Source organism: Lathyrus oleraceus, chromosome 7, assembly GCF_024323335.1.
Source record: "Lathyrus oleraceus cultivar Zhongwan6 chromosome 7, CAAS_Psat_ZW6_1.0, whole genome shotgun sequence".
NCBI lineage: Eukaryota > Viridiplantae > Streptophyta > Magnoliopsida > Fabales > Fabaceae > Lathyrus > Lathyrus oleraceus.
In genome coordinates, this window is record NC_066585.1 from 277,580,264 (window position 1) to 277,594,134 (window position 13,871).

General features: G+C 38.7%; 1 protein-coding gene across 1 annotated transcript; it reads right to left on the minus strand.

Moving 5' to 3' along the window:
* Positions 1-7,019: 7,019 nt before the first annotated feature.
* On the minus strand, positions 7,020-13,284 carry LOC127103422 (NADPH-dependent aldo-keto reductase, chloroplastic). The gene is made up of 5 exons (XM_051040684.1): positions 12,984-13,284; positions 8,020-8,106; positions 7,726-7,814; positions 7,216-7,491; positions 7,020-7,091 (listed from the first exon to the last, which is right to left on the minus strand). The coding sequence occupies exons 1-5, from the start codon at positions 13,282-13,284 to the stop codon at positions 7,020-7,022; spliced, it is 825 nt and encodes a 274-aa protein (XP_050896641.1).
* Positions 13,285-13,871: the final 587 nt, after the last annotated feature.

Here is a 13,871-nt window from a genome sequence, read left to right on the forward strand (position 1 = left end):
ACTTCTCATTCCCAGCGCGAGGAAGCAAGAGTTTTTTGAGAGTGCTATGTACGTGAATCACCACATTTATTTCAATACAACTTCCTTACTTTTCAATTGTTCCCGTTGAACATTTTATCTTAATTTCATTTACTTTTGAGTTATCATTTTACGTTGTCGTTTACGCTGTTGACACTAATTCTATTATGATAATAAAGTTTACCAAAAGCGTGTTCGTCGTATACCTCTTTTGAATGCTATAGCGATGTCGATCACGAGTCACCTATAGGCTATAACATTGTCTAAACCGTTTGTGTGGAAAAACCCTACGCTTGTTCGATACTTTGTTAGGAACCGTTCCTCATAAAGTCATTTTGTCGAGTTGGACAAGCTTCACTTGCACTAGCACATGTCCTGGGACCAACTGGTCGATCCTGCAAGTAACCCTTTGTTTTAAAGCCTAGGGAGGACCAGCGACTGTTTACCAATTTCCACAGTAAACAAAATGGCACGCCCAGTGGGACCGTGCTAGAGCAGTTGCGAAATTGCATGAAACTTAGAAGTGGCAAGCTGTATAGTAAGCCACAAAATATTGTGAAAATGTCCGAAACTAACACGGATGAAGTACCACGAGGAACTTTATCCACTACGGAAACAATAATCTCACAGGTTGCCACTTTGCCACCGATGACAAGTGCAACCCTAACCATGTCGACTACGGGTGCGATTGGAACATCAATTCCTCAGCCTCCACCGGGGGGTTCAGGATCAACGATAACGACGTTCAGACCTTATGTGCCTCGCTTTGGCACCACAAATCCTCTTTATGGAATGCCGTATTCCTTAATGCTAGGATATCAGTCAACATCAAGTGCAACACTGTTTTCAGATACAAATCCTCCCTTGCAAGGATCAGCGCAAGGGGGCAACATGAGGAGTAATACTCAGAACAGAACCATGCCTCTGTCGAACACTTCAGTAGCGGTGTTGAGACAACAAATGGACGATAGTAACCATGAATTGGTTAACATGTTGACCAACCAGATGGGCACAGTCTTTAATCCACTAATACAAGAATCTGCTGAAACAAATAGGCAGGTGGCAAACCAATTGACACGCTTGTGCAATTTTCTGGGGGCACCGGCTCGACACGTGACTCAAATGATTAGACCGACTGTTCCTGTGCAGATGGAGATAGGGGCAGCGGAGGAGGAGACAGTCCACGAAGGACAAATCATTAGACCCCTTCAAAATCAAGGCGTCAAATCAGGAGTCACGGGATGTAACCAGATGGTAATGGTTAACCGACACCAGGATGCTGATCAAATTGTCGATCAACATCGACAAGAAGACTTGGCAGTGGAAAATAATTTGACAACTATTGTCGAAAGGATTATGGCTAGAAATGACATGGGTGCTACATTGCAAAGGCCATTATACGCATCCCCGTTAGCTGAGTTTATTCTCCAAGCCGAGGCGCCCAGGGGGATGAAAGTGCCTAAGTACACTAAATTTGGGGGAGAGTCTGGTGAATCGACAATAGAGCACGTTGCCAGATACTTAACAGAGTCAGGAGATCTAGCTCATAATGAATGTTTGAGAGTAAAAAACTTCCCCTCCTCTCTAACTAAGGCTGGCTTCACATGGTTTACTTCGTTGGCCCCAAGTTCAATCGATTCGTGGGCCAAATTAGAAAAGAAGTTCCATGAACAGTTTTACGAAAGACACTCCAAAATTAGTTTGGCAAAATTGTCTAGTATCAAGAGAAGGTTTGCTGAGAGCATCGATGATTATCTGAATCGTTTTAGGTCCTTAAAGGCTAGGTGTTTTACGCAAGTGCCAGAACATGAACTAGTTCAAATGGCCGTAGGAGGTTTAGATTATTCCATTAGGAAGAAGATAGATCCAACTTTTGTGAAAAATATGTCACAATTGGCTGATAGAGTCCGACATCTAGAACGGCTAAGGTTAGAAAAAGTTAGGCGCAATAAGTCTAAGAAAGAAAAGGTAGCGTTTGTCGAATACGACGCGACAGACCCAATACGTGAGGCTGATTATGCTTCATCGACCGAATTAGAAATCGACGTGGCTGAACTAAAGCCAGGGTCCGCCTATGAGTGTCGATCATTGCTGCCTGCACAAGGAAAAAATCCTGTCGAACACAACCCAAAATTCCCTTCGAAAACTTATACTTTTGATGTGTCGAAATGTGAGGAAATTTTTGACTTATTGGTCAAAGTTGGGAAAATGGTGGTACCTCCTGGTATTAAAATACCATCGTTAGAATAGAGACAGAAAAGAGGGTTTTGTAAATATCATAACTATCTTGGTCATAATACCTCTAATTGTTACCTTTTCAGGGATTTGGTTTAGAAAGCGATTCAAGAAGGCAGGCTGAAATTTACTGGCCGCAGAATGAAGATCGACGATGATCCTCTTCACCAGGAGGAAGCCTTGTTCGTGGAGCCAGTCGATATCAACATGGTCGAGATCACCGAATACGATGAGGCCAACATGCTGGAGCAAACTGGGGAAAGTCCAGATGTCGATATAACCGAAGTTTACCCAATGGCTGATGAAGACTTGGTGGATTTTCTGTATCACTACAAGAACAAGGGTTCACAAGTGTCCCTGTGCCCGAGGTGTGGTGCTGTCACCGACAAAATAGCGGCGAAAAATTTCCAGAAACTGCAATTAGGTAAAAGCAAAAGGAATGTGCCGACCAGGGGTTACCAGAATGAAAGAGGCTCAAAAAAGGTTGTGGGAAATAACCAAGTAAGGCCTAAAAGCTTTGTACCGTCGGCAAGTGCCCCTAGAGGTACTTGGATCAAGCCTCAGGAAAAACAAGACAGCCCACAAGGTGTTGTTGTTGCTGCTAGAGGAGGTTTAGCAATTAACTACAGGCGTGAGTTTAAGTCTGAAAAAAGGATTCATGTCTCTGAAAACTATTTGGGGAAGAACCCTATGTCGAGGACTCAATGGAGACATTTTCAGAGGCATAAACAGGCCGAAAGAGAAGCTGCAAGAGGCATGACCAGCGAGGCGAATGATGGGATGAAAATTGTTATGAAAGTCGACACAGCAGCGAAGGAACGAATAAGAGAGTACGTCCGTCGACCAACTGAAAAATATTCTGAAGAAGTGACTGATGACTTCAATTCAGAGTCTGAAGCAAGTCTGGACATCCTGGTCAATGTGGTGTCAATCCTACCATAAGAATACAAGTGTGTGACTGAAGTCGAAGAGTCGGTAGACGATGCTGACGCTGAAGAAATGGCTTTGCACCAACCAAGATGCTATTTTGTGTTGAACGATGGGTCTGCTGAAAGCCAAGAGGCAGTGTTCGAAAGACCAACGATGAACATGAAAAATCATTTGAAACCACTGTTGATAAGGGCAAAATTGGAAGGCGTAACTGTCAACAAAGTTTTGGTCGATTGTGGTGCCACGGTTAACATCATGCCGCACCATATTCTGAGGAAGATTGGCAAGTATGATACCGACATCAGATCTAATAACGTGGTTTTGTCGAACTACGGAGGAAAGACGAAAAGCACCATGGGAGTGATTATGGTGAATATCACGGTGGGTTCAGTAACCAGACCGACACTATTCATGGTGATAGACGCTAAGCCAAGTTATAACTTGCTATTTGGCAGAGAGTGGCTATATGGCGTCGGAGCTGTACCATCTTCAGCGCACCAAAGGCTGGTGATTTGGAGAGAAGATGGGGTGGCCGAAAATATCGAAGCCGACCAAGGGTACTTTATGGCTGACGTGAATAATGTTGGCAGATCGTGTGACATAACATCTGTTGGTTTCTAGGAGTTTTAGCTTATGAGCAGTTCCTTTAGTTTAGTATAAATAGAAGATCCTACAAGGGGCTCAGGGTGTTCACTTTGTACTGAAAATCACTTGTAAGAAAACTTCACATTCCCAGCGCGAGGAAACAAGTTTTTTGAGAGTGCTATGTACGTGAATCACCACATTTATTTCAATGCAACTTCCTTACTTTTCAATTGTTCCCATTGAACATTTTATCTTAATTTCATTTACTTTTGAGTTATCATTTTACGTTGTCGTTTACGCTGTCGACACTAATTCTATTACGATAATAGAGTTTACCAAAAGCGTGTTTGTCGTATACCTCTTTTGAATGCTATAGCGCTGTCGGTCACGAGTCACCTATAGGCTGTAACATTGTCTAAACCGTTCGTGTGGAAAAACCCTACGCTTGTTCGACACTTTGTTAGGAACCGTTCCTCACAAAGTCATTCTGTCGAGTTGGACAAGCTTCACTTGCACTAGCACATGTCCTGGGATCAACTGGTCGATCCTGCAAGTAACCATTTGTTTTAAAGCCTAGGGAGGACCAGCGGTTGTTTACCAATTTCCACAGTAAACACACGGTCGCTTCATCACCATCACCCGTTTGAATTACTTTATAAGTTTTTAAAATAAAAGTCAAACTTATTTGAATATCCAACATGTAGAATTAACTCACTCTGTAAAATCCTTTTACACTGTCAATGTATTTTAATTAAATCATATTTTTAATTAGTTCTAAATCCTAATACATTAATTTAGAATTAAAAATCTAATAAATCTAATTAAGTTAATCAAATTAAAGATCCTAATTACCCTAATATTTCTAATATTCTAAAATCTATTATTTCTAATTAACCTAATTAATTCCTAATTAAGCCAATATTCGAAAACCATAATTAGAATCTAAATACCTAATCCTAACCTAATTAAAATTTAATCATTGATTGAATTCCAAATCCACCTAAATCCTTAATCTAATCCAAACTCTAACCAACATCTAACCTTAATTAAATTAAGAACTAATAATCAAAAAAACCTGGGCAGTGAGATGCACGGGCTAGGCCCAAATCGGACTTGGCAGTGAGATGCCGTGGGTGCCCTTGGAATCGCGGTTCAATCAGCAGATTTCACTGATTCCCATGTGCACATCTTTTGTTGGCTTTAACTTGAAGCTCGCCTAAGTCGCCTTATTCTCTTCGGACATGTTGTGATTAGGGTTGGACAACGGGCCGGGCCGGGCGGTTTTGGGCCCAAAACCCTCACCCAATCCAACCCACGGTTCAAATATGAAGGCCCATTTCCGCCCAATATCAACACGGTTTGGACAGGTTCGGTTTGTGCGGATTGCGGGTTTGTTTTAGCGGTTTATTCGGGTTTGGACGGGTATATTCAAGACCTCTGACAAAGCAAATTCAGTTACACCTTCGCATGAACAAGCTTTAACTTCAAGCATAACAGCAAACAAAGTGATGTTGCAAAACACACAAACCAACTACATAAAGCCCATCAAAGTGTCGTCAAACTTCCAGTTCTATTAAGCTATAAAACCATGCATTCAAAAGATTACAATAGAAAATGTTGTTGCATTGCATCACTGAAAAATACGATTGAGGGTTGCCGCCAATCAAACTCCTCCTTGAGCTAATCGCAAACTGATGATAGGCAAACATGATAGAAAGTAATCATCTGCAAGACATTGTTTCATGACAGTCAGAAAATCTAATAAATCTAGTTTTATGCAGAAGTGGTAGAGAGTACTACTAGTACTACCTTCTAGTGTAGCATCTTCAGGGGCGTCTTTATATGCGTATTGACAAGCATCCTTAACACCTTCAGATGCATAAACATTTGGACATGTCGTCTCATCAGAACTGCATGCTTCCCAATCTGCCACTTCATCTGACCATGTTTTCTGCATCAGAATAATTTGAGTAAAAAAACTTGTACAAGATTATAAAGATGTAGAGAAAATTAAAGTGGTTTTGAATGAAATACCGTGATCTTCAAACATAACAGGGCAAAAGGCCCGTCCAAACTCAAAAGAATCTGTATCTTTCTTCTTTAATTTTATTCCACTTGGCATGTCAAATTGAGTTACAAACTCAGCAAATGCTTTAAGCGTGGGATAGCCAACCTAAAAAGTTTCACGGTAATAAGCTTGCAGTATCAATTTCTGATATTTTCTAATTACAAGGGAAGTCAAAACACATAGATCGATCCAATGTCTATAAGAAAATTCATATTCTAAATATAACATTTTTAATTCAGCTTTTATATGTGTTCATTGATGGCCATGCTGCTGCCCATGAGTTAATCTAAAATTATCAAACAGCAGTATTAACTGATATTTGCAGCAGAAGAAATACTACCTTAGGAATGTTCCGAGTTCTTAACTCCTGCAAATCCGGCAAGTTGAGATGTCGGATTGTGACATGATCCGGCAGGTTGAGATGTGCATCATATCATAAACTTCAAGAGTCATTGAATTTAAATCCATTGATCTAACAAATCCGGCAGGTTGAGATGTCGGATTGTGACATGATATAGTAAACAATGAATCAATAGAATAAGAATGAAAAAGAAACATACTGGCATATTGGAAATTGCAAAGCTAAGGAGGAGTGTCAGCGAAATGCAAAGCAGACGTCCAACGAAGAGCAAACTTGACGCGATCAGCCCATGTACAAACACTTGACAGATCATTATTCGCATAAGCAGGCAGCAACTCAGTATTTAAAATTTAGCATACACGTAGGTTTTCAAGACATGACCAGAAATATACTGATTGTAGTCAATAAATTCAATGATTCGATGAAAAAACTGTTTAGGGAATGTACATATTTGAAAATTCTTCTTCTATGGCAGGGAAGAGTAACTTTAAATTACATTAAATTAAAAATCAATTTGTCACCAACCTTGGTCTTCCTGAAATGCTATTTGACACATCCGGAGTAAAAATTTTCAGAACATCTTCAAACATAACAGGGCAAAAATTATCAAACATGAGTTAATCTAAAATTATCAAACAGCAGTATTAATGTAATTTAAAATTATCAAACAGCAGTATTAATGTAATTTAAAGTTATCAAACAACAGTATTATCAAACATGAGTTAATCTAAAATTTTTACATAACAGCAGTAAAAATTTAATTAAGCTTTTATATGTGTTCATTGATGGCCATGCTGCTGCCCATGAGTTAATCTAAAATTATCAAACAACAGTATTAACTGACATTTGCAGCAAAAGAAATACTACCTTAGGAATGTTCTGAGTTCTTAACTCCTGCAAAAGCTAAACAAAAGGTTCATTTCAAGTTTGTACTTTCAATTAACAAAAAGGCTTCTTGAAAAAGGCCAATTTAATATGCAGAAACAAAATAATGATCATTCAAGATTTCAAAACTCACAGAGAGGTGGACACCTTTGGAATTGCAAAAATTCTGCAGCTTGTCCTGCCTCCAAGAAGGATGACACTCGACTTGATTGACAGCAGGTGGAATGCGAGCAATCTCCAGCAAATCCCCCAACTTCTTGGTGGAGAAATTGCTTACACCTATAGCCCGTGCCTTGCCAGAGTCATAGAGTGATTCCATCGCCCTCCATGTGCTGGCAATATTAGGTTGCACAAGATTTTCAGGCTTGAAACCTACTGATCCTTTCTTCATCGGAGCAGGCCAGTGGATCTGAAAAGGAAGAGTCAACAGTTACCATTTATTCAATCAAGCATATTCCAAATAAACTATTAAACCACCAGACTTTGAAATTAGATTAAATAAATCCTACATGCATCTAAAAGAAAACATAAAAAATAAAAAGATGAATGAATAAGATAAAAGCCCCTAAGTAATGCAGCATACAAGATAACCAAGCAAGAAATTGGAGAATATGCAAAGAATGAGTGATATGTTATAACATACAAGATACAAATCAACATAATCAAGCTGTAAGTCTGTTAAAGTCCTATCCAATGCTGGCGGTACATCTTCCGGAGCATGATCGGTATTCCTGCAGTACAGACCTTCATATTAAATCCTTAGTTTCTGAACAACAAAGAAGAGACTAACAAATTCATAAAACTATTTTTCTACCAGCATCATTAATTAACTCATTTAGCTAAAACCACGGTTTTAAAAATCCGTCTGATACTGCAAATACGGACCCAACAAAACGGTATCGGAAGATGCCGATACCGATACCATTATTCACAGCACAGAGTTTCGAGGTAATCCATAAATCTTCACGTTTCACAACACCATCATCAAACAGTTTCTTCAATACAAAGCCAATCTGCAAAAGAAGAAGTCAACTAATCATTTACCTCACACATAAAATCGCATCACCTGTAGAGTGAGAGAACTGGTCCAAAGCCTTTAATCACCTGTAACAAGAACAATCATCATAAACCCTAAATTAAAAACCTTAGATTCAGAAACCCTAATTAAAAAATCCTAACTAAGAGTGATTTAACGGAGAGTGTGTGAAACTAAGAGTTACTAATTGGAATGAAAGAGTGAAAGATCTGGAATGAGTGGAGTGAGGGGAGTGAAAGATCTGGAACGGGTGGAGTGAGGGAACGAGAGAGTGAGGAAAAACGAGAGTGAGGGAACGAGAGAGTGAGAGAGTCTGGAAAGGAAAAACGCTGCGTTTCGTAGATGGGCGGGTCTGGGTACCCGTGGGTCCATTTTTGGTACCCGACCCGTTCTTTTGAACCCCCTTTAACCCGGTTTGGTAACCCGGTTGACCCGTTGGCCCGATCCAACTCGCCCAAATTCTTTTTTTTTCCGGGTTTTACCGGGTTGGGCCGGGTGGTCGGTTTATGTCCACCCCTAGTTGTGATGAATCAAAAGGGCCGCGCATGACTAACGGAATTGTGGGATTTCGCATATTGGGTTCGTATATGGAGTGTATATTGAATGATTCAATGTTTTGAATTGGAAAAAGAATACGAGTTATGGTTGGATTGGTAATTTGTAATGAATCAACGTTGTATGGAAAGTTAGTTATGAATGAAAGTGTTATCAATTAAGATTGTAAATATGGATTGGTTTGTAATATGATATATGAAGGATCACTTGCTTTTTTGTATGGAATGTTATGGATTATTGAAAGCTTTAAAAGTTGACAAAAGCTCTTTAATTAATGGATTTTAACAAAATTTAATGAATTTGAATGAAACTTAAATGTTAAATGGTTATTAAAAGAGTTAATGGATATTGGAACAAATTCTAAAAACTAATCTTAAAAAATTGAAATAATCAACCCAATTGGAATAAAAAGCAAGTAAAAATGATTTTGACATCCAAAATTAATTAAGAATCAACTTGAAAATCCAATTATAATTGAGATCAATTACAATTAATTAGAAACCATTTAGAATCTATTTGGTATTAAAATCAAGAATCTAAAATTCATTTGAAGTTTGAATCATTTGAAATTAAAATCAATGTAAAAGTCAATTACAAATTAAATTGAAGTTCCACCAATAATTTGAAATTAAAAATGAATTAAAATCAAATTGAAAATAAGACTCAATTAATATTAGATTGAAAAAATCAAAAATCTGATTAAAATGAATTGAAAGTTGGTTTAAAATTAGAAACCGTTTTGAAATTAAAAGCAACATGATCAAAAAGGTGTAGATAATGATCGATGCTGCTAAGGTCAAGAGAATATGGATTGAGGGATGGATGGTTGACTTTGGTCAACTGGTTGACCAAAAAGTCAACAATTGACCTCAGTCAACCAAGAGGCGTGAATTAGGGATTCCTCGTGTATAAATGGGTTAGTAATCAATGCACCAAAAACCTGAATCAAAGACCAAAGACTAAAGTTTTTAAACCCTGAACCAAAAGCAGGAAGACATGTAAGCCATGGGCCTCTTCTCAATGAATTAGGGCTTCATACACACTCAAGGCGGAATGAACGCCTTAAGTCAAGAACTAGGGTTTCGAAACCATATAATGAACAATCCTCAATCACCAGCTTTGAATCTACGGACTGCCCAATGTCAATATGAGTGCATATGAATGAAGCATGAATATGTGCATATGAGTCTCGAGTCATAAGTCAGATGAAAAGTAAAAATGGGAGGGAAAATTTTGGGGTACGACAGCTACCCCTATTTAATCAGCTTAGACCTGAATGGTCGAATTGCGAGAGTTTTTCAGATATTCAAGGTATGAGTGGATTAAATACCGAAGTATCCAAAAATTTGCCTGTTGAGGACGGTTATATGGGATATAAGGATGGCAACTTGACTTTTACAGGTTCATCTGATGGTGATTTTATATGTATTGTGGGGATGTTTAATGGTAAATGAGGTTATGATATGCATGTTATATGTATGATTTATTATTTTATGAAACCTAAGGCCACGTATGCTAATCAGGGAGCCCATAAGTTTAAATATATCTTTTGAAAACAAGGTGTTTCGAAAATGAATCATCAGTTCAAAAATTGGAAACAAAGTCAAACACAGAGGTTTGAAAAAGAAAGGTCATCAACTTTACTGGTTGGAAAAAAGTTCGTCAATCATGTAGATTGAAAAAAGTTCATCAACCACGAAGGTTGGACAAAGATTCATCAACCCTAACGGTCGGAAAAAGATTCAACAAACCCGAAGGTTGGAAACAAATGATCATCAACCTTAACAGTCGAAAACGAAGTCTATCATCACCCTGATGGTGGGAAAAAGATTCAACAATCATGAAGGTTGGAAACAAAGATCGCCAACCCTGAAGATTGGAAAAAGGTTATCAATCCTGAAGATTAAAAAAACCCCAGAAGGTTGGAAAAGAGGATCATCAACCCTAAAGGTTAGAAAAAGATGCCAAGCAGGTTGGCTTTTGGAAGAATCGTCAAATTAACTGGTTTTAAAAGGTACCAGGCAAGTATGTAATCGGAAGATGCCAATGAAATACTGGGCTCTGATTTCTCCGATTTTCACATACGTCTTCAAGCTATGCTAGATGAATGATATGCATGAGTGAAGCGGCGTGATTTATACATGATGATGATTCATGCAATGGTTAAGCCAAGTACTCATAGAGACGGCAGTGGTAATTTTGGGCTAGGATAAGGTCATCCATACATGAATCTCCGACACCTACTTCAAGCGAAACAATTGTTGTCATACCTCTGTATTTTATCTGAAATATGGAGAGAGCTTATACCTGTGTAGCCTGCCTCTGTCCCAATATACTGAATATCTGCACCGACTGCCCCAGTTACAAGTTATGACATTGTCTCAACATCTGAAGATCTCAACTGGCTTACCCCAACATCTTGAAATTTTATCCTCTTGATTAATCATTTTTGGGAGTGGTTGACTTCTCGTGCTCTTGGGGTGGCCTGTCCCAATATGAGCCTTGAAGTAACTTTGCCCATGTTTGGTTGTTTCAGAGAGATTTGTAGAATCTCGACGTGGTTGCCCCAGATTAACTGAATCCTAAGGAGATCTGAGCTATGAGATATCAGAAGAACCATTTAACCTTCCCATTATGTAATCTTCCTTGATGTCAAGTGCATGTCCGCAAGTAAAAATGCTCATTTTGAAAATAATAATTGTTATGTCATGCTCATGCAAGTTTTAAAACTCAAGTGTGTTCACTAAGATTATGACATCTAGTGAACGAATCACTGATTAGAATGTCATATCAGTATCAATACAGATGACAAGCAAATATTTAGAAGTTAGCTTTAACGTGGTCTTACCATAGTATGCTTTTGAAATAAACCCTGCTTCAATTAGGTCTTTCGAGGGTTGTAACATGGCCTGGTTCATGGTTTCAGAAAGAAAAGATGTAAGGTTCGAAACCTAATATAATCTTCCCATTCTCCGTGATGTTCTCCAGTCCTATGTTCAGTTAGCTTAAAACAAGCATTCATTTTTCAGAAAAGATTTTGGATATCAGTAATGATGGTTAATGAACCCATTGAGAGTTTGGAGTGACAATCACACACCTTTTGCTTTTGTTTGCAATCACATAGATTTTCTCTTATTGAGGATTTTGATATTGATCCTCTGATTTTTTTTTCTTTTCGTTTACCCTTATTTTTCTTCGGTTGATCCTTTCGGTCTGCAGCCCACCAGGATAACCTAACTTTTGCCTAAGTCAATCTTGTTTTCAAGTTTTTGACTTAGCGGACTTTTCATTTTTCCATTTTATCATCTTGTCTTTTTGTATCATCTTTTTCTTTTTGTATTGGAGCAAATCCTATGACACTGCTTTCTCGATTTGTTGCACGGGTCGTGACTATCTCACTCCTTTTGTTGGTAAGGGATAATCATTATGGATTTGTGATCGCATCCTCTTAAGAGGTATATGATATGATTGATCATTGGATGAGATATTCTCCTTCTGAAATTTGAATGCAAGTTCGAACTAAATGAAGACTACCCTGCCCCTGGTTCAACATGAGGGCTTTATGTGTTAAAGAAAGAAACCCCTACTACAAGGACCAAAGGGGTTGACTAGGGATTAACTTCCTTATATCTCTGGTGTTTAGGGATTGAACAATGCCTTACATCATCAACATGGTTCTTATTCAAAAGCATACAGGCAACGATCTTGCGTATTTTCAATTGCATCATTCTCTTTTGATTTTGTTTTGACAAACAGTTTGATACTGATAAAATAAAATATGAGTGAACACAAATGAATTTAAGAAAAACATGCACGTTTATTTCATTATTATTATCATTTGAAAACTAGACAAGTTTTACAAATGAGCAACATATAACAAACAAGAAAAGATTACAAATAATACATGATTGAATCAATATGATATTGCTAGCCTTGATACTCCTTTGAAGAAGCAACTTAATCTGAGTAATCTCCACCACTAACTGCATTCACAACTTGTCCATATTTGTCTGGAAACGGGTTGGTTATGATATTGGGTCATGCCTCCGAGAATGACAAAACCTTCTGATCGATAAGCTCTTGTACTCTTGAATGGAGAGGCCAACAATCCTTGGTATAATATCCTATATGCTCGGTATGGTAGGCGCACGAAGCATTAGGATTGTGCTTTGCATGATACATGAATGTAGCAAGCGGGATCTCCTTTGGCACGACTGCCCCTTGCTGAATAAGGTAAGGGAGTAGTTGAGCATATGAAACAGGGATCGGGTTATGATGAGGACGCTTTCTATCAAAATGTCTACGCTGACCTTGACTATAGTTTCTATTATCTTGCTGATTTTGAGAAACTGGAGCCTGTGGAGGCTGTTGATACTGCGGCTGGTATGCAGGTTGCTGATATTGAGCAGCGACAATGTATGGATAAGGGTGGTATGGCACACAAGCCATAGGTGCTTGAACTGGAGGGTAAACATTTCCTATCATAGCGCTTGCCTTAACCTCTTTCTTCTTAGAAACACCCTGAGATTTCTTGGCCATTGTTTGGCTGTCAACATTAGCAATCTTTCCTGTTTTCAGCCCATTCTCGATGCGTTCTCCAATGGTTACCATGTCGGAAAAGTTGGACGACGCGCTACCAACCTTTTTTTTCATAGTACAAACCTTGGAGTGTGCTCATGAAGATATCAACTAGTTCAGCATCTGTCAATGCAGGTTTAACTATAGAAGCCATCTCACGCCACCTCTGAGCGTATTCTTTGAATGTTTCGCTGCTCTTGCAGGCTTGATTTTGCAGTTGTAACCCGGCGGGAGCCATGTCCAGGTTATATTTGTATTGCTTGAGAAAGGCTTCAGACAAGTCCTTCCAAGATCTGATTTTGCTGCGTTCTAGGCCCATGTACCAATCTAAGGATGCCCAGGATAAGCTGTCTTGAAAGAAATGGATAAGAAGCTCATCATTATCAATGTAGAATGCCATCTTCCTACAATACATGATGACATGACTTCTTGGACAACTTAAACCCTTGTATTTTGGTAGGTCTGGTGCTTTGAACTTAGGAGGAAGCACCACATTAGGAACTAGGCATAAGTCCTTAGCATCCATACCATAAGCAGAGAAACCTTCAACGACTCTGATCCTTTCATCTAGTAATCGGTAGTCTGCTTGTCTATTCTAATCTGAACCAACAACAATTTGA